At 44.3% G+C, this 24801-nt stretch overlaps 1 protein-coding gene across 1 annotated transcript in view; it reads left to right on the plus strand.

The window, feature by feature from the left end:
• LOC126481195 (peptidoglycan recognition protein-like) overlaps positions 1-23456 on the plus strand; it is a 99615-nt gene extending 76159 nt beyond the window's left edge. The window contains exon 3 of the mRNA XM_050104786.1: positions 20135-23456. Coding sequence (XP_049960743.1) covers positions 20135-20553 — 419 coding nt within the window. The 3' untranslated portion in view covers positions 20554-23456. The remainder of the gene's footprint in view (positions 1-20134) is intronic.
• The last annotated feature ends 1345 nt before the right edge of the window (positions 23457-24801 follow it).

A 24801-nucleotide genomic window follows, 5' to 3' on the forward strand; every position in this document is an offset into this window, starting at 1 on the left:
GTCGTTGAGTACACCATCGCAGGCGCTCCTGTCTGTGGTGCAGAGTTAAGGGTAATTGCAGCCATGGTCTCCGAGCTGATAGTCCATGCTGCAGCAAACGTCGTCGAACTGTTCGTGCAGATGGTTGTTGTCTTGCAAACGTCCCCATCTGTTGACTCAGGGATCGAGACGTGGCTGCACGATCCGTTACAGCCATGCGGATAAGTTGCCTGTCATCTCGACTAGGAGTGATACGAGGCTGTTGAGATCCAGCACGTCGTTCCGTATTACCCTCCTGAACCCATCGATTCCATATTCTGCTAACAGTCATTCGATCTCGACCAACGCGAGTAGCAATCTCGCCATACGATAAACCGCAATCGCGAAAGGGTACAATCCTACCATTATCAAAGTCGGAAACGTGATGGTACGCATTTCTCCTCCTTACACGAGGCATCACATCAACGTTTCACCAGGCAACGCCGGTCAACTGCTGTTTGTGTATGAAAAATCGGTTGGAAACTTTCCTCTTGTCAGCACGCTCTAGGTGTCGTCACCGGCGCCAGCCTTGTGTGAATGCTCTGAAAAGCTAATCATTTGCATATCACAGCATCTTCTTCCTGCCAGTTAAATTTCGCGTCTGTAGCACGTCATCTTCGTGTTGTAGCAATTTTAATGGCCAGTAGTGTATTACAGGGTGTGACAAAGGATACTGTTTGGAGAACAAACTGCGATAATGGCATCACTTCTGTTGCATCACATGAATGAAGCCACGTTATCTCCTTGGACAGTTAGCTTATTTGAAATAGTGGTTTTACATAAATTAACATGGAAAATTAAGCAATCCACGTCCAGTAGCGCTGCTCCAAAATGGATTGCTAGGTAGTCCGACCCTCGGGCATGGATGTGTGTGATGTCCTTAGGGTAGTTAGGTTTTAGTAGTTCTAAGTTCTAGGGAACTGATGACCACAGATGTTAAGTCCCATAGTGGTCAGAGCCATTTGAACCATTTTTTTAGGTGGTCCGAGGAAGAATCGGAGTCATTAGTAACAGATTAGTTTGCTTTATTATGTTTCCAGGGCAGTTATAGATACAGCTACAGAAAATAGGAATTAAGATGGAACAATAAAGTTAGAGAACTGTACATTTGTATGGAAACGCATGAAAGACCTTAGAACTTGCCGTCTTTTCAAGGTATTTTACGAACTCACTTACAAAATTACTAGTCACTTCATCTCTTTTTCTTATTACTGGTTTATTTCTTCTTCTTTCACCGAAGTATGTGGCAGACTCAAACCATCTTGCAATACATGTGTCTTGAAATTGGTGGCATCTAGAACACAATCTGCTTTAGTTAACATCAATTACAAAATGACGTTTCACATTCATTGCTCTCTGGAACACTCACCGTTTGTTCGATTAAAGTTGTTACTGACTGACTTGTGAATGTAACTGTTAGTGCAGACAAGGAAAATTGATATATAAGGTATACAGCTGACTCTTTCACTGGATCTGCAATTGTCTATTTCTAATTTTAAAATGAAAATAACCGCTAATGCAATGCTTACTTAAAATATGGCTGGGCTGGCTCTGAGAACTATGGGACTTAACTGCTGAGGTCATCAGTCCCCTAGAACTTAGAAACTACTTAAACCTAACTAACCTAAGGACATCACACACATCTATGCCCGAGGCTGGATTCGAACTTGCGACCGTAGCGGTCGCGCGGTTCCAGACTGTAGCGCCTAGAACCGCTCGGTCACTCCGGCCGGCTAAAATATGGCTGCTGCTGATTATTTAAATCACATATGTAAGAGGGACATGGGAAAGATCTCTGCATAGCGCACAGCTATAGTCTTCAGTGTGGCGTGTCGTAGAGCATCGCTGTCAAACGTCAAAATACATAATCTATTTACTCTGGACTGGAAAGGCTGGTCAGCCAGACTGTATGCCACTGATCGAAAAATATGGTAGTGAGAGAGAGCAACGTATGGAGAATATAGCGGGAGGGATAGGACTTGTCATTTCAACGTTTCCATGTATATTTTGATGGGTTTTGCGACATGGGGTCGAGCAATGACCTGCTGCAAAATTAGCTTTACGTGTCTATCGCTGTACTGCGGCCGTTTGTGTTTCGGTGCTGTGCTCGAACGTATCAATTGCTTACGATAATGATGTCCTGTTACTGTCTTCGTCTGTTTCAGTAGCTACGAAAACGTTCTGTGTTCCATCGCCACGCCGGTCTCCGACATCAAAATCACCGTTCTTAAGGCGTTGAAAACATTCCCAGCACGTTCTTCGACTAATGGTTCCCTCACCATCGGTCTTACCCAGCATTTTAAGACCCACAGACGCAGATTTCTTCATGTTAAAGCAGAAAATTAAAACTTTCCGCAAGTGGCGAGAAATGGGTACGTAAGTTGACGTACTTAATCGAGAATAACCTTATGATGCAATCACAAAGCTTCTTGTATTACACCTATGACCAAGCACCTGGACCCCACTTGTCGCTGCTGCCGTCTATTGCAAAATGGCGGAAGCAAAGTTGTAGACGTAATGTATTTGTGGTCGGATTTATCAAAGCCGATAATCCTGCATCACAGGAAACAATGCTGCTGAAAAAGTCTCTTGTCCAATCACGTAAATGTGATCACCTGTCCAAAAGGCCGTGGACCGCTGCGATATGCGTAGGAAGAGAGTGACTGGGATTCTTGAAGGTACCGAGAGGGATATGGAATCATTCCGACTCCAGTGCCGTGGCCACGTGCGCTAGGTTTCTCGTTTGAGGATCCATGGCGTGTAGGGCGCGATCGAGGTGGTCTTACGGATTCTCGATTGGGATTAAATCAGGGAGGTTTGGTAGCCATGGGAGTACCAAGAAGTCAACCTGGTGCTCTTCGAAGCACACACGTAGACTGCAATCTGTGTGGCGTTTTGAATTGTATTGCTGATAGAGGCCATCGTGCCGAGGAAAACAAACTGCCATGTAGGGGTGGACATAGTCCACAAGGATAGATGCGTACTTGTGTTGATTGTGTCATCCGGAATTATGAGATCACCCAGGGAACGTCACGGAAACATTCCCTAGACCATAACACTCCCTCCTGTTAGCATGGTGTTATCCGCCCCCAACAGCTGAGTGGTCGGCACGACAGAATGTCAGCCCTAAGGGCCCGGGTTCGTTTCCTGGCTGGGACGGAAATTTTCTCCACTCAGGGACTGGGTGTTGTGTTGTTCTAATCATCATCATTTCATCCCCACCGACGCGCAAGTCGCCGAAGTGGCATCAAATATAAAGACTCGCAACCGGCGAACGGCCTACCCGACGGAAGGCCGTAGTCACACGACATTTACATTTAGCATGGTGTTAGCTCTCAGATGTCTCACACCGAGATTCACCTGAAAAGGCCACCTGTCGCCACTCATTGGACGTCCAGTTGCGGTTGTTGTTGTTGTGGTCTTCAGTCCTGAGACTGGTTTGATGCAGCTCTCCACGATACTCTATCCTGTGCAAGTTTCTTCATCTCCCAGTACCTACTGCAACCTACATCCTTCTGGATCTGCTTAGTGTATCCATCTCTTGGTCTCCCTCTACGATTTTTATCCTCCACGCTGCCCTCCAATACTAAACTGGTGATACCTTGATGCCTCAGAATATGCCCTACCAAGCATTCCCTTCTTCTAGTCAAGTTGTGCCACAAATTTCTCTTCTCCCCAATTCTATTCAATACCTCCTCATTACTTATGTGATCTACCCATCTAATCTTCAGCATTCTTCTGTAGCACCACATTTCGAAAGCTTCTATTCTCTTCTTGTCCAAACTATTTATCATCCATGTTTCACTTCCATACATGGCTAAACTCCATACAAATACTTTCAGAAACGACTTCCTGACACTTAAATCTATAATCGATGTTAACAAATTTCTTTTCTTCAGAAACGCTTTCCTTGCCATTGCCAGTCTACATTTTATATCCTCTCTACTTCGACTATCATCAGTTATTTTGCTCCCCAAATAGGACAACTCATCTACTACTTTAGGTGTCTCATTTCCTAATCTAATTCCCTCAGCATCACCCGACTTAAATCGACTACATTCCATTATCCACGTTTTGCTTTTGTTGATGTTCATCTCATATCCTCCTTTCAAGACACTGTCCATTCCGTTCAACTGCTCTTCCAAGTCCTGTGCTGTCTCTGACAGAATTACAATGTCATCGGCGAACCTCAAAGTTTTTATTTCTTCTCCATGGATTTTAATACCTACTCCGAATTTTTCTTTTGTTTCCTTTAGTGCTTGCTCAGTATACAGATTGAATAACATTGGGGAGAGACTACAACCCTGTCTCACTCCCCAACCACTGCTTCCCTGTCATGTCCCTCGACTCTTATAACTGCCATCTGGTTTCTGTACAAATTGTAAATAGCCTTTCGCTCCCTGTATTTTACCCCTGCCACCATCAGAATTTGAAAGAGAGTATTCCAATCAACATTGTCAAAAGTTTTCTCTAAGTCTACAATTGCTAGAAACGTAGGTTTGCCTTTCCTTAATCTTTCTTCTAAGATAAGTCGTAGGGTCAGTATTGCCTCACGTGTTCCAACATTTTTACAGAATCCAAACTGATCTTCCCCGAGGTCGGCTTCTACCAGTTTTTCCATTCGTCTGCAAAGAATTCGCGTTAGTACTTTGCAGCTGTGACTTATTAAACTAATAGTTCGGTAATTTTCACATCTGTCAACACCTGCTTTCTTTGGGATTGGAATTATTATATTCTTCTTGAAGTCTTAGGGTATTACGCCTGTCTCATACATCTTGCTCATCAAATGGTAGAGTTTTGTCAGGACTGGCTCCTCCAAGGCCATCAGTAGTTCCAATGGAATGTTGTCTACTCCCGGGGCCTTCTTTCGACTCAGGTCTTTCAGTGCTCTGTCAAACTCTTCACGCAGTATCATATCTCCCATTTCATCTTCATCTACATCCTCTTCCATTTCCATAATATTGTCCTCAAGTACATCGCCCTTGTATAGACCCTCTATATACTCCTTCCACCTTTCTGCTTTCCCTTCTTTGGTTAGAACTGGGTTTCCATCTGAGCTCTTGATGTTCATACAAGTGGATCTCTTTTCTCCAAAGGTCTCTTTAATTTTCCTGTGGCAGTATCTACCTTACCGCTAGCGAGATAAGCCTCTACATCCTTACATTTGTCCTCTAGCCATCCCTGCTTAGCCATTTTGCACTTCCTGTCGATCTCATTTTTGAGACGTTTGTATTCCTTTTTGCCTGCTTCATTTACTGCGTTTTTATATTTTCTCCTTTCATCAATTAAATTCAATATTTCTTCTGTTACCCAAGGATTTCTACTAGCCCTCGTCTTTTTACCTACTTGATCCTGTGCTGCCTTCACTACTTCATCCCTCAGAGCTACCCATTCTTCTTCTAGTGTATTTCTTTCCCCCATTCCTGTCAATTGTTCCCTTATGCTCTCCCTGAAACTCTGTACAACCTCTGGTTTAGTCAGTTTATCCAGGTCCCATCTCCTTAAATTCCCACCTTTTTGCAGTTTCTTCAGTTTTAATCTACAGTTCATAACTAATAGATTGTGGTCAGAGTCCACATCTGCCCCTGGAAATGTCTTACATTTTAAAACCTGGTTCCTAAATCTCTGTCTTACCATTATATAATCTATCTGATACGTGTGCAAATTCCAGCCTTCGTCGCCGATGAAGAGCAGTCAGATTGGGTGAATGAGCTAGGTGACTGCTGCGGAGGCTCAAACGCAACCACTTCCGCTGAAAGGTCATTGATGAGACACTTTTGCTGGCCCCTTAGTTCATCTAGGCAGTCAGTTGCTTAAAAATTGCACTCTGTTCACTCGTACACATCTCCGCAGACGTCATTCATCCCTGTCATCCAGGGTGCATCACAGATGCTTTTTTTTTTCATTATTGTGATTTCATTTCCCTGCCTCATATGGGCAGGGGAGGGCTGCCGCTCTTCAGCCGAGTGACATGGCAGCTAATACTAGAAGAAAATTATACATATAACGGCGATAAAATGGGTGACATAAAAACAGAGTAAGGGGAGATAATGGATATAAAAAGACGTTCATGAGGGAACAATTAAAAAAGTCGACATAAGTTAAAAAATATCGTTGCCGATTCGTAGAGCGCAAAAAAGACAGTGAAGTTACACGCACAGGTTAAAAGTTGGCCATAGTATTAAAAACACTCCAGAACAAGACACTTCAAACCCTCTTGGAGAGATGAAACACACATGACGAATAATAAAACTGCCAGGAGGGACTTTCAAAGGGAGAGGCCTGAGAGGATGGAAAAGGAGGGGAGAGTAAGGTGCAGCAGGTGAGGGGGCGGGATAAAAAGAGTAGGGGCATCAGGGGGTGCACCAAGAGGCAGGAGAAAGGTGGGGCAGGAGATGAAGAGAGAAGACAAGGCAGGAGGGAGTGCAGAGACACTGAAGGGTAGGACAGGAGAGGGAGGTGGTATAGGAGGGGAAAGCCGCTCAGGAGAAGGGAGGGGAGGAGAGAAAGCCCTGAGAAGAAGGCAGGCGGAAGATGGGGTTAGAGGTGGTAGGAAGTGTAGACACCGGCCGCGGTGGACGAGGGGTTCTGGGCGCTTCAGTCCGGAACCGCGTGACTGCTACTGTCGTAGGTTCTAATCCTGCCTCGGGCTTGGATGTGTGTGATGTCCTTAGGTTCGTTAGATTTAAGTAGTTCTACGTTCTAGGTGGCCGGTGACCTCAGATGATAAGTCCCAAAATGGTTCAAATGGCTCTGAGCACTATGGGACTCAACTGCTGTGGTCATAAGTCCCCTAGAACTTAGAACTACTTAAACATAACTAACCTAAGGACATCACACACATCCATGCCCGAGGCAGGATTCGAACCTGCGACCGTAGCGTTCGTGCGGTTCCAGACTGTAGCGCCTTTAACCGCTCGGCCACTCCGGCCGGCGATAAGTCCCATAGTGCTGAGAGACATTTGAACCAAGGGTAGACATATGGGCGAAGCTCATCATCAGGGAGGGGTAGATGCTGGACGTTGTGCTGGGAAAGGAGATAGAGGATAAGGAGATGGAGAAAGGGTGGGACACAATGGTAAAGGTGCGGCAATGGGCTGGGGGTGGAGAGGAAGGGAGACACCAGGGGGTGAGGGGGATCGAGGTGACGGACGATATACAGGGGGCAGATGTGTTCAAGGAAAAAAAAAATGGTTCAAATTGCTCTGATCATTAAGGGACTTAACTACAGGTCAGCAGTTCCCTAGAACTTTACTTAAATCCAACTAACCCAAGGACATCATACACATCCATGCCCGAGGCAGGATTCGAACCTGCGACCATAGCGGTCGCGCGGTTCCAGACTGTAGCGCCTAGAACCGCTCGGCCACCCCGGCCGGCACAAGGAGAAGATGGGGAAAGGGGATGAGGTCTTAGAGGATGCGCGTGGGGGACAGAAGGCGGATGCGGATGGCAAGGCGAAATGCAAGGCGTTCGAGGATTTGGAGGGCTTTATAGAACCTGGGAGGGACAGAAAACACAGATGCCTTCCGTGCCGGATTTATATAGAGCCATTTTACCACTACGGCGTGTGAACAGTTTGCAAACATAGACGTTTGGGAAATGCTTCCACCCTTGGCCGAAAGCTAATGATTATGCCGTTTTGGACGCCAGATAAATCGCTTCGTTTCCGCATTGTGACAACGATTGCACTGCTTTTCGCATCCCTGCAAAACGTTTTAAATACCCTACGCTCCTGGTGTGGTCACCTGGCGTCTGTGAGTGTTTATTGCACGTTGACGTCGAATATAGGCGGTGGTCACATTATTCTGATTTGACCGTATAGTTTAGCCATCTATTAAGAAATGGTGGATTAAGAATTATTCTCATCTACCTTCAATCAACAGCACCAAACAGTTTTGGAGCTCTGTGGAGAAAACTCACTGAAGATGAAATCGGCCCTGGATTGTTTACTATTTTAAAATATAGCTTAGCTCTCGGACGAGATAGAACGTCATGACTTGACAAACTGTTCCTGCTGCCACTTCTCGGTGCTTATCGAAAGATACCGGGTTATTCCAAAAACAACGAAAAACAAGTATGTTAAAACCGGTTCAATCTTACCAACATTAAACGGATTTTGGCCGCCACCAGCAACAACATACGATTTCCCAATGTAGTGTATAGAGTAATGCAGTTAACACCAGCTAATAGACAGTCATTATCGTTGTTATTATCAATATCACGCGTAATTACATATTCAGTAGCAACTCCACCCATCATATTTTCATCTATACCCGAGAAAATTTTTCGCAAAATTCTGCGGGCTATTTATTATATCGGTAAAACATTTTCTTGTTTTTACACATTCTCGTAGACATTAACTAATGAAAAGGTTTTTGTTATTTTGTGCAGTAAGGGAAGATCCTTGGAAGTACAGCAACTTTCCTAAGGAAAGTACGCTTTCACAAAAATAAGAGTGACTAGAAAATTTTTGCACCTTGCCTACTCACTGAAACTAATTAAAAATTAAATCTATAAGTACAAAATATAGTACTCGTTCCTTGGTTTCTGTAGCATCAGAAACGCATTGGTCTAATGAGTACAGAATATGGATTGAGAGTAAACTGAAGTAATGAGAAGTAGCAGAAATTAGAATATGGAGCAAACTAACATCAAAATTGGTAATCACAATCTAGACGAAGTTAAGGAATTTTGCTACCTTGAAAGCAAAATAGCCCATGGAAAACGAAGCGAGGTAGACATAAAAGCAGATGAGTGCAGCAAAAGTGGGCACTCCTGGCCGAAAGAAGTCTACTGATATAAAACATCATACTTTATTGAAGGAATTTCTATGTGCTTTTGGAGCCCAGTGATATATGGTAGTGAATCATGGACTGTGATAAAACCGGAAGAGAATCGGAGTAATGAAGATGTGGTGTGACAGAAGGATGCTGGAAATTAGGTGGACACAAGAAACCAGAAGTTCCTCTTCAGAAGAGGCGAGTAGAAAAATATATGGAATAAAATAATAAATTATGGAGTAATAGGAAAAAGTGTTGATATCGGGGAATAACTCGTATGGTATTGAAGAGAGCTGTAGAGGTTTAAAACTATAGCAGAACACATAGATTGGACATACATCCAGCAAATAATTGAAGAAAAAAAAATCGTTGTACAGCAGACAAAACTCACCTTTTATGGTACTTTGCAAGAATGTATTGATCAGCACTGATTATCAAACTGTTCCACTAAAGCAGTGAGGAGGGGGCGTGAGTCGTGCTTGGGTAGCTCAGTTGGCAGAGCACTTGCCCGCGAAAGGCAAAGGTCCCGAGTTCGAGTCTCGGTCCGGCACACAGTTTTAATCTGCCAGGAAGTTTCATATCAGCGCACGCTCCGCTGCAGAGTGAAAATCTCATTCTGGATCACTGATTATAATTTACGTTTTCTGGAATAATAGAACTCTCGTCCGAGCAGTAATACTCGTGGTCAGCAAACGCGAATAATTTTATCAGACTGAACGCAGCCTTAGAATGTCTCCACTTTTAGACAAATCAAATCGAGCTGTCTACGTCCCAGGACGTTCCCCCCAAGCGAGGTAATCTGTACAGCTAACGCTGTATCATCAGAATTGCTGAATTTGCCACAAGTGGTACAAGGCAGGTCACTGATCGCACATAAGTCGAAGAGTACTGTAGCTGATATAGATCTTTGAAGGAAGCTGTCCTTCACTGTGAGTGGTTTTCTTCTGCCATGCCCAAAGCTGATCTATGGAAAGTAGCTCAGTTTTGTCCACCAAGCCGTAGGTTACAGTAGAGGGCGAATGGACCGATTAAAGTTGCTGATATTTTTAAATTCTTATAGAAGGTAAGATGTCAGTTCAACTTCCTGCCCGCAACAGCTTCACTTGTCTCAGAAACCTGTGGTTGCTTTGTTTATTACTCCATTAACTCCGTTAGGTAATTGCTCTATTCATGGTTCAAAAATGGCTCTGAGCACTATGGGACTTAACTTCTAAGGTCATCAGTCCCCTAGAAATTAGAACTAATTAAATCTAACTAACCTAAGGACATTGCACACACCCATGCCCGAGGCAGGATTCGAACCTGCGACGTAGCGGTCGCGCGGTTCCATACTGTAGCGCCTAGAACCGCTCGGCCACCCCGGCCGGCTCTATTCAGGGCTCTGATTGAAAAGAATGGCTCGATGAAGTCATAGGATCGATTCGCACATGTCCACTTACATGCCCAGCACCTAGCTCGCTGCAAATACCTGTGATCCTGCAGTGAAATATTCTATGCCTTGGCTAGAGTTGCGAATTGATAAAATAATCGGAAATATTACATAAATGGCAAATGGATAATTAATAAAAGGATATTATTCTGATATCAGATATTTAAATAGAAAGATATTTATTCGAGAAAGTAATCTCAGATCAACGGAAAATGGTCCTATGATTATCAGTTATAATGTAAACAGCAACCATATTAAAATACAATAAAGCAGCATTAAGAGCGTAGCAAGAATGGCAGCAAAACCCCCAAGCGAAATTGTTATCCAAGACGCCCGAAAAATGTAGTCCATTTCCTTAATACGATACATAAATATTCGCCAGATAGAGTAATTCAGAATTCAGCATGGCGATGTACTCGTTAACACACGAGAGATAGCGATTAGAAAGTCATACTTCGTTTAATTTGATGTCCAAACGCAAGTGGAAGTGTTAGCGTTCCCTAATGGAGCACATTCAGACCTCGTGAAAGTCCCTTCAAAAGTTAAAGTATTCTAACGGCCCTTCACCGCCCATGATCTGTCACCCACACGATTATCTCACACGTTACCTCCAGCAAGTCTGCCTTCTTCCAGATCTCGACTTGAATTGTTCCGACTCGCTGCCCTGTGTGCACCATTCAAAAAGTGTCTGTCTCCACTTTACTCCAGTAGTGTTCCACTAAAGCCTTCTTCTGCATTGGCTGAAGGCCATCCCCACCGAAAATATATCGTTCCTACGCCCTATAGACATGATTTGATTCAAGTCCACAACTTTCCATGCCAAAATAATATGTTGTAACAGCATTTAAATAACAGAAATGTTATACTCACTCTGCCACACTCACTATCTACAATAAATATAAATAACAGTTTGTTCATAAATAAAAAATCCTGATTTCTTGCACATGAGTGCTCACGTTAAATGGCAGAAAAATGTTATTAAATATTGTATGAAAACTTACTTATGTGTGGTTGATAGAAGTGTCTTTTGGCATTCTTTTCAATGGTGGTGTCAGCTAACCCATGCGATTGACCATGGTTTTTAAACCGATTGTAATCATCTTAAATGAATTTAACAACAAAAATATTAACATATACCTTAAATAAAAAAATGTTCAAATGTGTGTGAAATCTTAAGGGACGTAACTGCTAAGGTCATCAGTCCCTAAGCTTACACACTACTTAACCTAAATTATCCTAAGGAGAAACACACACACTCATGCCCGAGGGAGGACTCGAACCTCCGCCGGGACCAGCCGCACAGTTCATGACGGCAGCGCTTTATACCGCTCGGCTCCCGCGCGGCTATACCTCAAATAACTACACAGGAGTGTCAAGATGTGAGGTACTCATACTGCATTCAGTAGCTTCTTTATCGTGCAGGATACAGTTATCTGACAAACATTTCTACACCTACATATACAAATACACTCTGCAAGCCACCGTATGGTGTGTGGCGACAAGTACCCTCCATCTCCATAATGAAAAAGATATAAATGTGTAATAAATCAGTAAATAAAATAGATACAGATATTTAGCTTTCAGGGTTAAATAAATTTAACAGCAAAAATAGTAACACATATCTTAAATAACTACACAAGAGTGTCAAGATGTGAGGTATTCATGCTGCATTCAGTTACTGCATTATCGTGTATGATACAGTGTTCTGATAAACATTTCTAAACCTACGTAAACACATACACTCTGCAAGCCACCGTATGGTGAGTGGCGACGAGTACCTTCCGTCTTCATAATGAAAAAGATATAAATATGTAATAAGTCAGTAAATAAAATAGATACAGATACTTAGCTTTCAGGGTTTGTAGCGAAGTTATCATCCGAGACGTTGTATGCTGAAATCTCACGAGGTGTTTAGAAGTTGTTTATTGTGAAGATATTTAGTCACTATGAATTTTTAAGTACCTTTGGTAGTTTTTAAGATACTGAAGATATTTTTCTCGTTGGATGTGCCTCATTTTTCCGAGATCACAGATTTAAGATTTGATATATTGTATAACTGTGATTTATTGCTGAATTTCTAGGAGCTGTAAGTAGCCATGTTTCAGACTTCCTTAAATTGTACCATTTCTGCTTCGTCTCCTGTTCCATATCCATGCGAGCAACCGCAGATTCGTTACTCTGGATTTACTCAAGTCTGGCCCCCTGTCACTCGCCTGTACACCTTGGAGGGACCAATAGCGGTTGCTTCGGCCGGGGAGGCCACGCTAGCTCATGGGCCCTGGACCCACTGGCTAGAGTTCAGCTACAAACTAATACCTCTTGTCTCATACCAGTTCTAGGTGGCCGACAAGTGTGACAACAGCTGATGCCTCTTAAATTAGGTGACAAGAACGCTTTTGTTTCTGACTTAATTTTAGTTTCAAATGATAACAGAAGCTCTAGGAAAAACATTCGAATGATGGAACCACAATTCGTTACTTCTTCATAAATTATTGTGTGTAAAATAGGCTAAAAGACATTGAAGGTTGCAAAGAATATAGTCGGTGATTCGCTGTTAGACAATTACGAAATTTATCGCTGTGAAATACGTAAGGTGGCATGTGAGTATTAGACGCTTAGACGCCTTCCTCCGTCACTGGGCAGCATCATTTTGCAAAATACTGATAATATTATAATTAATGCGGAAAGCTAATGAAGCTGTTTGTCACCGGTGGTGTAACTGTTTCCTAGTGTACCGCAGCTCACAACGTAACACTAAATTTTATGGACCGTTTTGCAACGAGCAGAAATAAGTCGCTGGAACTCGAACGAGTCTGTGCGAATGCTTGCTCTCGCGGCGGTATCCATTAATAAAATATTCTCGGGTTTGAAGCTTTATCAGGTGGTTCACTGCCCACGAGCGTTCGGCAGAGATCTCATCTGCCATTGCCAACTGTTTGCTGTCCTGCCGCTCTCACTTTTATAGCCGCGCCGCCGCCAGTGACGTGAGGGGTGCTCAAATCTGTGTCATATATTGCAGGGGTGGCAATTATTCTGGCTTGGGGCCACATTGTGGAAGCAGAGGTTAGTGGAGGCTGCTACTTTTAAAATGATTGCATTTCAAGAAAAGTACAAATTGTACCATAAGAATCAATAAATATAAATAAAATAAAATAGTGGCAGCTATAATCAGTTTATTTATAATGCTAATTTCATATCATGTATGGCTGCAATTCTGTTTAATTTTATAATCGGTTTAAGGAGACAAATGTATCCTGTCACCTCTTTCTACCCTTTTTTTTAATGAACGGAGAGATTGCTTGTTGACATTCTGATTACAGGCTGCAATTTAATGTCTGTCAAAGAGCATCTAGGGACCTAAACTTGTTCTTGTTGTTCTTCAAACAAGAAAAACTTTCATCATAAATTTGTATAGACCCAAGACTGGAGAACACTTTTCTCAGAAAATTTCTTCGTACTTTGAAATTTTGCTGCAGGAAAGGGTTTGAAAAAGTCTACTAAGTACGTCTTTCACAGAGCGGTCTGACTGCAAGTCAACAAGTAAATGGATATTGTCATTATGTACCTCCCGTCAGCCACTGCGTTAAGTGTCAACTTTGTTTGTGCGATTAGTATCTACACTGCGTAGTGCGCATACGTTTTGACGTCGCCAGGCTTCGTGGAAATGCCTGGTCGCCTACTTGAAGGAAATCTTGTTCAAGGCGGATTTTTCTGGCTGTCTTGCCGAGCCACACAAATACCCTTAGGGGACCGCATGTGCCACAAGGTCCCCCGCCCATGACATATGGTAATGTTTTGACGGAACGACCGCCGTGCACACTTCAATTCCCCATTCACAGGATCCTAGACGGCAGTCAGTTGCAGTGCACCGTCTTTATTGAGACTGTTACCCGGTATTTTGATCTCTCTTGTTTCATTTACTAGGCTATCCAAGAAGCAGTTGATCTGTTTAATAGTAGAAGTCTCGTCGAATGCAATTCTGTGTCCGTTTTCCGGTGCATGTTTCGCTACAGCTGATTTTTCGCGGTACGCAAGAACACATTTCATGTCGTAGGCCGTGCTGTTGAACAGCGTGGACAGTTTCACCGAGATAAAACTGCCTACGTCCACACGGTATTTTGTACACTACTGGCCATTAAAATTGCTACACCAAGAAGAAATGCAGATGATAAACAGGTATTCATTGGACAAATATATTATACTAGAATTTTCAAGCAGTTTGGGTGCGTAGATCCTGAGAAATCAATACGCAGAACAACCACCTCTGGCTGGAATAACGGCCTTGATACGCCTGGGCATTGAGTCAAACAGAGCTTGGATGGCGTGTACAGGTACAGCTGCCCATGCAGCTTCAACACGATACCACAGTTCATCAAGAGTAGTGACTGGCGCATTGTGACGAGCCAGTTGCTCGGTCACCATTGACCAGACGTTTTCAATTGGTGAGAGATCTGGAGACTGTGCTGGCCAGGGCAGCAGTCGAACATTTTCTGTATCCGGAAAGGCCGGTACAGGATCTGCAACATGCGGTCATAATTATCCTGCTGAAATGTAGGGTTTCGCAGGGATCGAATGAAGGGTAGAGCCACGGATCGTAACAGAAGGAGGAGGAGGAGGAGATTACTGTTTAACGTCCCGTCGACAACGAGGTCATTAGAGACGGAGCACAAGCTCGGATTAGGGAAGGATGGGGAAGGAAATCGGCCGTGCCCTTTCTAAGGAACCATTCCGGCATTTGCCTGAAGCGATTTAGGGAAATCACGGAAAACCTAAATCACGATGGCCGGACCCGGGATTGAACCGTCGTCCTCCCGAATGCGACTCCAGTGTGCTAACCACTGCGCCACCTCGCTCGGTTGATCGTAACACATCTGAAATGTAACGTCCAGTATTCAGAGTGCCGTCAAAGCGAACAAGAGGTGACCGAGACGTGTAACCAATGGCACCCCATACCATCATGCCAGATGATACGTCAGTATGGCGATGACGAATACACGCTTCCAATGTGCGTTCACCGCGATGTCGCCAAACGCGGATGCGACCATCATGATACTATAAACAGATCCTGCATTCATCTGAAAAAATGACATTTTGCCATTCGTGCACCCAGATTCGTCGTTGAGTTCACCATCGCTGGCGCTCCTGTCTGTGATGCAACGTCAGGGGTAACCGCAGCCATGGTCTCCGAGCTGATAGTCCATGCTGCTGCAAACGTCAGTTCGTGCAGATGGTTGTCGTCTTGCATACGTCCCCATCTGTTGACTCAGGGATCGAAACGTGGTTGCACGATCCGTTACAGCTATGCGGATAAGATGCCTATCATCTCGACTGCTAGTGATATGAGGCCGTTGGGATCCAGTACGGCGTTCCGTGTTACCCTCCTGAACCCACCGATTCCACATTCTGCTAACAATCATTGGATCTCGACCAACGCGAGCAGCAATGTCGCGAAACGATAAACCGCAATCGCAGTAGGCCTTTATCAAAGTCGGAAACGTGATGGTACGCATTTCTCCTCCTTTCACGAGGCATCACAACAACGTTTCACCCGGCAACGCCGATCAACTGCTGTTTGTGTATGAGAAATCAGTTGGAAACTTTCCTCATGTCAGTTCGTTGTAGGTGTCGCTACCGGTGCCAACCTTGTGTGAATGCTCTGAAAAGCTAATCATTTGCGTATCACAGCATCTTCTTCCTGTTGGTTAAATTTCGCGTCTGTATCAAGTCATCTTCGTGGTGTGGCAATTTTAATGGCCAGTAGTGTACTTAAACCTAACTAACCTAAGGACATCACACACATCCATGCCCGAGGCAGGATTCGAACCTGCGACCGTAGCGGTCTCGCTGTTCCAAACTGAAGCGCCTAGAACCGCTCAGCCACATCGTCCGGCTGTCCGTTTTCCAGTGCATGTTCCGCTACAGTTGATTTTTCGCGGTAGGCAGGAACGCATTTCATATTGTAAGCCGTGCTGTTGAATAACGTGGACAGTTTGACCGACATAAAACTCCCTACGTCCACACGGTATTTTGTATATTACAGGTGATCTGAGGCCTATATCATCTTTCACAGGATTCGTTAGTTGGCGGACCTTTGCAAGGGGTCTGAAGACTTCGATTTTATGTCTCTTCGAGAGTCAGCTAATCTTCTGTTATTGAACCACAAAACGGTAAAAACGCAATCTTCTTCGTGTCTTCTCCGTCTTTCTGTAGTTGTTGTTTGCTATTGTAAACTTTTCCTTGAAAACTTTACGTAAGTGGCTCAGTTTCGTCGGCAGGATTTCGGAATCTGAGACGGTTTCAGCTGAACGTGCCATGGTCCTCAGGGAACGCTATGAACGAGACACCATTGGGTTTACGGCGGACAAGGATGTTCAGGAAGGGCACGGAACCGTCCTTCTCTACTTCCATCGTGAACTTTGTGAGGTCGTGGTTATTGTTGATGTGTTCCAGGAACTCTTCCAGCTTTTCATGTCCATAAGGCCATATCACGAAGATATCGTCGACGCAGCGATAAAAACAACTAGGCTTTGCAGGCGCCGTGTGCAAGGCGATGTCCTCGAAATGCTCCAAAAAGAGGTCAACTACAAATGGAGCTAATGGGCTCCCTATCGCGACGCCGTACATCTGGTTGAAATATTCTCCACCATGTAAAAAATACGATGTTGTCAGGGTGTTTTTCAATAAATCCACGATGGTGCTGTCAGAGAGCTGGGAGAGCAAGTTTGTGATCGGCACACAAGTGAATAAGGAAACCACATCAAAAGTAAGGCGTAGACGTTTAATACTGTCGACGAAGTCCACCGTATGCTTTATCTGATGGGCACAGTGTCCAGTTTGCGTCGAGAGGAGGCTGGACAAATGCTTTGCAATCCAGTGGTGCTCACTATAGGGCTTGAAGGTATATTCTGCATATGTACCTATGGTAGACCGTTGGACGTGGTTGGTCTGGGTGCCTGAGGGATGAGGTTGTTAATAACACATTTTTCCAGCGATGACCATTTGAGAAGCACTGAAGTGTTACTCGCTGTTCTGGATACTGGGTCACGAGTCAGTTTTTCGTACATATCTTCCTCCAGCGTCCGTCGGATTTTCGCCGTCATGGTCGGCGAGCAGCATTGCTCTTGTAATCTGACAGGAAAAACATTAGAGGATAGCTGTTGAGAGCACAGAGGCTGTTGTGTTGAGCTCTGGTCATGTTTACTGCTGGCGGTTCGGATTTTAAAAGAATGCAGCTCGTTCCTCTTCGAATTTCTTCCGCAATTTTACTGGAAACTTACAAACTGATTGTTCAAAACTACTTAATATATCAGCGAAAGGGAAACTTCATGGAGAAGTAGCAAAGTTAAGTCCCTTCTTAAGCGCTGAAATGGTAGCTGCGTCCAAAATTTCTTGCTGTCATGTTGATCACGGTAAGCTCTACAGTTATTAGTTCTGCCGCATGTTGTGGTTGTGAAAGCCGATTGACTTTCCTTTCTGCTTCTCTGCGGGTCACACCGTTGACGATGTGAGTTGTGTGCTGCGTCGATTCAGTCCCAGTCAAATGTCGAACGTGACCGCGTCAGTAGGTGGTGAAGAGCCAAAAGCTCGCGGCCGTTTGTATCCAGCTGTTTTCTGGTAAAGGGTATCCTCTGTATCTTCTCCCGGAGCAGGGTGAAACTGGCACGGTGAAATCTTCTTCTGGTTACTGCAGCGTCGATGTGATGATTAATTATGGCAAATCGCGGGATCGTCTTCTCAGCACGACACCTTAGGAAGAAGGCTAGCAATCTTATTAGCCTTCTTCACGCGCAGCAGTGTCAGAGGAGATTCCTGCCAAAAGTTCGTGAACAGTTAACCACATGGCACAGATTGAAACCCGAGAGTATTTTATTAATCGAACAGTATTGTCTCCAAAATGATGGTATTAATTGCCCCACGTACTTTGTGTGAATTTTCAGCGGTAATAATTATCCAAAGCCGTATTGGTGAGAATCTGAGGAATGGATTCTTTCCATTGCAACAACAAATTGCTGGCCGAAATAGTGAAGAGCGGGGCTCAGAAATTTTTATTATACGCACGTTTCGCATAGGAAGATCTCCGTAACAAGAATTCACTCGAGCTAAACTTTAGAGATCAAAGTTGAAATCTACAGATAGGTAACAATGATAAAATTTGCCAAAGATTCTTGGAAGTGTCAAATCTGACTGACGAATTTATCAGAGATATTGTATTGTCGAGGCTCGCTAGATTAGAAGACAAGTCTACTTACAGACACACCCTCGGAGAAATCACGTCAATGGTTTTGGTGCTTTGTACCACCAAAGATAGTAAAATCTGTAGAAAGTGTCGAGAGACTTTAAGTCATGTGGGCTCTGTTATTAGAACATGTTAGCATTTACGTATTGTAAAGTACAGGATAGAATCGTATGGTTGCAAGACAAATGTCACCCTTGCAGGAACTACGCTACTGGCCATTAAAATTGCTACACCACGAAGATGACGTGCTACAGACGCGAAATTTAACCGACAGGAAGAAGATGCTGTATTATGCAAATGATTAGCTTTTTAGAGCATTCACACGAGGTTGGCGCCGGTGGCGACACCTACAACGTGCTGACATGAGGAAACTTTCCAACCGATTTTTCATACACAAACAGCAGTTGACTGGCGTTGCCTGGTGAAACGTTGTTGTGATGCCTCGTGTAAGGAGAAGAAATGCGTACCATCACGTTGCCGACTTTGATAAAGGTCGGATTGTAGCCTATCGCTATTGCGGTTTATCGTATCGTGACATTGCTGCTCGCGTTGGTCGAGTTCCAATGACTGTTAGCAGAATATGGAATCGGTGGGTTCAGGAGGGTAATACGGAATGCCGTGATGGATTCCAACGGCCTCCAATCACTAGCAGTCGAGATGACAGGCATCTTATCCGCATGGCTGTAACGGATCGTGCAGCCACGTCTCGATCCCTGAGTCTACAGATGGGGGAGTCTGCAAGACAACAACCATCTACACGAACAGTTCGACGACGTTTGTAGCAGCATGGACATTCAGCTCGGAAACTATGGCTGCGGTTACCCTTCACGCTGCATCACAGACAGGAGCGCCTGCGATGGTGTACTCAACGACGAACCTGGGTGCACGAATGGCAAAACGTCATTTTTTCGGATGAATCCAGATTCTGTTTACAGCATCATGATGGTCGCATCCGTGTTAAGCGACATCGCGGTGAACGCACATTAAGCGTGTATTCGTCATCACCATACTGGCGTTGTCACCCGGCGTGATGGTATGGGGTGCCATTGGTTACACGTCTCGGTCACCTCTTGTTCGCATTGACGGCACTTTGAACAGTGGACGTTACATTTCAGATGTATTACGACCCGTGGCTCTACCCTTCATTCGATCCCTGCGAAACCCTACATTTCAGCAGGATAATGCACGACCGCATGTTGCATGTCCTGTACGGGCCTCTCTGGATACAGAAACTGTTCGACTGCTGCCCTGGCCAGCACATTCTCCAGATCTCTCACCAACTGAAAACGTCTGGTCAATGGTGGCCGAGCACCTGGCTCGTCACAATACGCCAGTCACTACTCTTGATGAACTGTGGTATCGTGTTGAAGCTGAATGGGCAGCTGTACCTATATACGCCATCCGAGCTCTGTTTGTCTCAATGCCCAGGCGTATGAAGGCCGTTATTACGGCCAGAGGTGGTTGTTCTGGGTACAGTTTCTCAGGATCTATGCATCCAAATTGCGTGTAAATGTAATCACAATGTAAATACATGTGAGTTATAGTATAATATATTTGTCCAATGAATACCAGTTTATCATCTGCATTTCTTCTTCGTGTAGCAATTTTAATGGCCAGTAATGTATTTGAGCGAGGCTATTTTGACCTGGGCGTTTTAACATGTTTCAGGTCACACGGCGACGGACAGTTCAACGTCGATGGGCAAGAACACGATGATCGTGCGGCGGCTTCAGACGTTCCACATCGAGGGCCGCATGTGGCCGGACATCGGCTACAACTTCATGGTGGGCATGGACGGGCAGGTGTACGAGGGACGCGGCTGGGCGTCGGCGCCAGAGGCGGTGGGCAGCGGGATGGCGCAGGGCTGCCTCAGCGTCGCCTTCGTGGGCTCCTTCTCGACGCGGCTGCCCAGCGCTGACGCTCTGGCGGCGCTCCACCGGCTGCTGCGTCTGGGCGAGCGCGAAGGCCACCTGGCCGCCGACTACCGCCTCATCGCCGAGAACCAGCTGGACCCCGACACCGAGAGTCCGGGCCGCGCGCTCGCCGGCCTCATGCAGGGTTGGCCGCGCTGGGCGCCGCAACTGTGACGTCGTCTGGAGAGGTCGCCTAGTGTCTGATCGCCCGAGAACCAGCTGGACTTGGAACACTGAAAGTGGGAGTCATGAGCTCGCCGGCCTCATATTGGGTTGACTGTGCTGGGTGCCACAGCTCTGACATTGTATCAGGTCAAACACTATGTCACACGTGGGGGCTGCTTCTTGTGTGATCGTGGTGAGCCAGCTGGACCTGGAGACTGGGCCGTGTGGCCTTTGGACTCATGTCTGGATGGACGCTCTGTGTGCTATAGCTGTGGCGTCATACGATGTGGAACACCATGTGACATCCAGCTGTGGACTGCCATGTGCTCACCGAGCTGGACCTGGGTACTAAACAGCCCTGGCATGTACATGATAGCCTCATTCACAGCTGGAAGTGCCTGGCTCCAAACGTGAGGTGGTGTCACACTCTGCAGGACACCCACTGGTGGGCAACCTTGTGATTGATGACATTCTCGGACAGTGAGAGCCCTGCCAGTGCATTCATTGGCCTCATATACAGCTGGGTGTCACGGCTGGAGTGTCTCATTAAGCCACATGCTCAGAAACCTGAAGCTTTGAGTCGCTGTAAATTGATCTCTGACAGCTACAGCGGGCTGGACGTGGCCGCTTCGCATGCCTCAACCAATAGCGTAATGCGATTGTGTGAACGTCTCTGTTGCATCAGCTCAGTGTCGTCATAGCTCTGTAGACGGCCACTGTTTTCGCCTGCAACCATTAGCACTTCACAACTGAAAGCTGGCAACAGTACTGAGAGCAGTCAGGGATCTTCTTTCGCTGTCTCGACTGTAGCTATGTGTGAAATTAGAATTATATTAATAACGTCAGCTGCTCACGGTCGTTGATATATATCAATGGGGACAGGTGAAAATGTGTGCCCCGACCGGGACTCGAACGCGGGATCTCGTGCTTACATGGCAGACCCTGTATCCATCTGAGTCACCGAGGGCACAGAGGATAGTGCGACTGCAAGAACTATCTCGCGCACTCCTCCCTCTCACCTTGTACATCCACACACTACGTTCGTAGTGTCGCACCCCAACACACTCATTACTCGTGGAAGACGTTCTTTCCAAGTCCCTTAAAAGTTTGGGGAATATGAGTGCATCCGCACAGAAGAGGAAGGTCATAGCCGGTATTGCCAGAACTATATATTTATATGGATATGGTTTTTGTTCTTTCGGACATGTCCGAAAGAACAGACGCCATATCCATATAAATATTTATGTAGCTACGTGTGGTGCCACGTGTGCTAACATGCCAGAACTATATATTTATATGGATATGGTGTCTGTTCTTTCGGACATGTCCGAAACAACAGACGCCATATCCATATAAATATTTATGTAGCTACGTGTGGTGCCACGTGTGCTAACATGTGACGTCACACACTGTATGACACCTTACAGCCTGCTAACAGTCTGCTTGTTGATGACATAGAAAACAAGAGCAACAGGTTCATGTTGGAGTAGCTGTCTGGGTTCGCAGTCATGATATAACGCACCATATTGTGTGTCGTGGCTGTGAACTGCTTTTAAATGCTTTCGAATAGGCTCCCTGAGCCAAGATGATCAACAACTGACTGAAGACAATCGGTTAATGTGCACATCCTGGTAACTGATTCTTAATGCATGACGTGAACTGTAGAAGGTCAAAAACGTGAGATACTGTATTCACAGATGCTCTGATTGCATTTCGTGAAGTTCGTTTCCCACAGCTCGTAGGTAACAAAAAGTTTCGATCATCTGATAGTCATCAGATCAAATAAAGTGAAAATCATCCTGCGAAACTGCCACATTAGCAATATGCAGTATATAATCAACAGTAAAATGCATTGCTGTAGTTAATTAATCTTTGAACGCTGTCATACCTAGATTCCCTCCCTTTGTATGGAGTGCAGTCTGCGGGGTTGAGAATGAACATGTTACGTGAGTTGTACACTGGGCACAATTTCCGTGTGAGCTTTGAAGGTGTTCCAAAGGGCTGCAAGACAAAGAATGAAAGAAAGTTCTGAGTTTATTGATTTATCGAGATTAGTGCCACTAAACAATTTAACTGAATAAAAGTAGGGAAGGAAATTGGAGACGACTTAACTGAAGGGATAATCTCAGAATCTACTTGGAAGAATTTAGGGAAACCCAGAAAACCTAAGTGTAGTAGGACGGGGATTTGAAACTCTCTGCTCCATGGAAGTCAGTCCGCTCTGTTAACGGCTGTGTCGCCACGCCTGGTACTGACAGGTGAGTTCCGTCCCACAAACCACCTCAGGCAACTTTTCTGAGAGACACGAAATCTCATCTGGAGTACGAAAAATGTACTTTCGGGTGTAGCACTAACCTAACACAGTTCAAAGTAAGTTTCATTTTTTGTTTTGGTTTTATCGTGTCTACAAAGACGTAATTATAAATAGAACACTGCTTTAGGAGGATAGTGAAAGCCATCAGCGAGCATTGTTGGAGAGGCACAAAGAAGGGGGCTCGACTATAGTCTTGCTCATCTATGCGTTTCTTCAAAGAATAAGCAGAATCGTGAAAATCTTCGTGTTGTGGAATAAGAGCAGTATATCAGCCAAATCTCTCACGAAAGGTAGTGTGGTTTCTTACTCTGAGTTTACCATTGTCGTAAGAGAGATTGTATCGAGGAAGTACATAGTACTTTGGGACGGGAAATGACAGCAAATTTCGAAATTACATAATTTTTAAAATAAAGCCATATGATGTTGTCAAAGCCATAGGGTTTTGTTATACAAACATTTTGTTTAGAGGTAGGTCTCTCACCAGCTATGCAGAGGGATATTCAATTTAATGTGGACAGTGAACCATGGCACAATTATCTTTTTTCACACTAAAAAAAAAAAAAAAAAAAAGGAATTGGACTACCTACAAATGGAATATTTGTACTTGAAGTATAGGCCTAATCGAATGCAATCACGTGCCATTTAAAATATCTAACCACTTCTATAACTTGATCAAAACTTAGTACATGTGTCGCACTTATGTAAACGGAAATCTTCCTCGTTTTGCCGTTTCATCTGCTCCGTTAGCTCAAAAACGTTTTGGGAAATGAGCAGCAAAAGCCCTCTACTTTTTGCATGCACTTAACACGGAAAATGAAAATGGGTTACGCTTTATTTTAAAGTATATGAAACGTTTACATTTTCCTAAAATATAGTCAAATGAATTTTAGAAACAGTACTGTTGAATCTGTATGGCGCTCATATTCTCATTGTTTCGCTATTACATTGATGGTGGCAAGTCCATGAGTTGGTGCACACGAATGTGATGAGGCACTGAGGAGCTGGAAACTGCGTATACTCTCAAATGAAAGTAACAGAACTTGTGCTGTGTTATGTACACGCATGCTGTCCTTGAAAGCTGTAATCTCTTATGTCATGTCTTGTTTCGATATTAAATATTGATAATTCAAAGATAAATAAAGTATTTTATAAATAAATGCTGTTCCACAAAGATCAGTTTTAAGCAGCAACTGTTCGCCTAGTGTAAGAAGTATTAGTATTTCTTATCTGTATAACAGTCCAATACACTCTGTTTTTCACCAGTTTTCCATTTTATACACCACACGAATTGAACTGTTAATTTTTATTCTGTTCGCAATTTGTATTCACATTCTGGCATGGCCATTCAACCAAAAGAACTTTAGTGAAAGCTTACAATTCGTATATTTTACCTATATTTGTGTCTAATAACTGGGCACCTAAGACCAAAATAATTTATGTGTCGATGTCTAATGATGCTCTGACTGAAATTTTGCATGAGTAAACTGATAATATTTCGCTGCTCTTCCAGTAGACAAGATGTCAAGAAAATTGAACTTTTTATCTGAAATGGAATTTTCTCAGGTGAATAGTTACCAAAAAAAAGGGGGATCCAGTGATCGTCTAAGTTATCGGCTTCATGTTTCATTCAGGAAAATAATAGGATTTATAATTATTCAAAGAAATGTAGGTACTTACAGCAGTGAGGCACTGTCCTGTTGTTGAACGGGCTTACTGCTGCATGACTCATACAAATGACTTGTTACCAACGTGAGAACGTCTGTAGCGTTCAGTTGGACGTATTTAGCTACTGTTTAGCTCTTCTTGGGTACACTAAATATTTGGAATTCACGGAGGAAAGTAAGCTATCTACAGCCTCTCTATGGTTATACTTTCTCCGTAGTAGAAATGTACTGTGAGTCGTACTCACTGTGGAATGTGGAAATCTGCGGTAATCGTTCTCA

This window comes from Schistocerca serialis, chromosome 5, assembly GCF_023864345.2.
Source record: "Schistocerca serialis cubense isolate TAMUIC-IGC-003099 chromosome 5, iqSchSeri2.2, whole genome shotgun sequence".
Classification (NCBI taxonomy): domain Eukaryota; kingdom Metazoa; phylum Arthropoda; class Insecta; order Orthoptera; family Acrididae; genus Schistocerca; species Schistocerca serialis.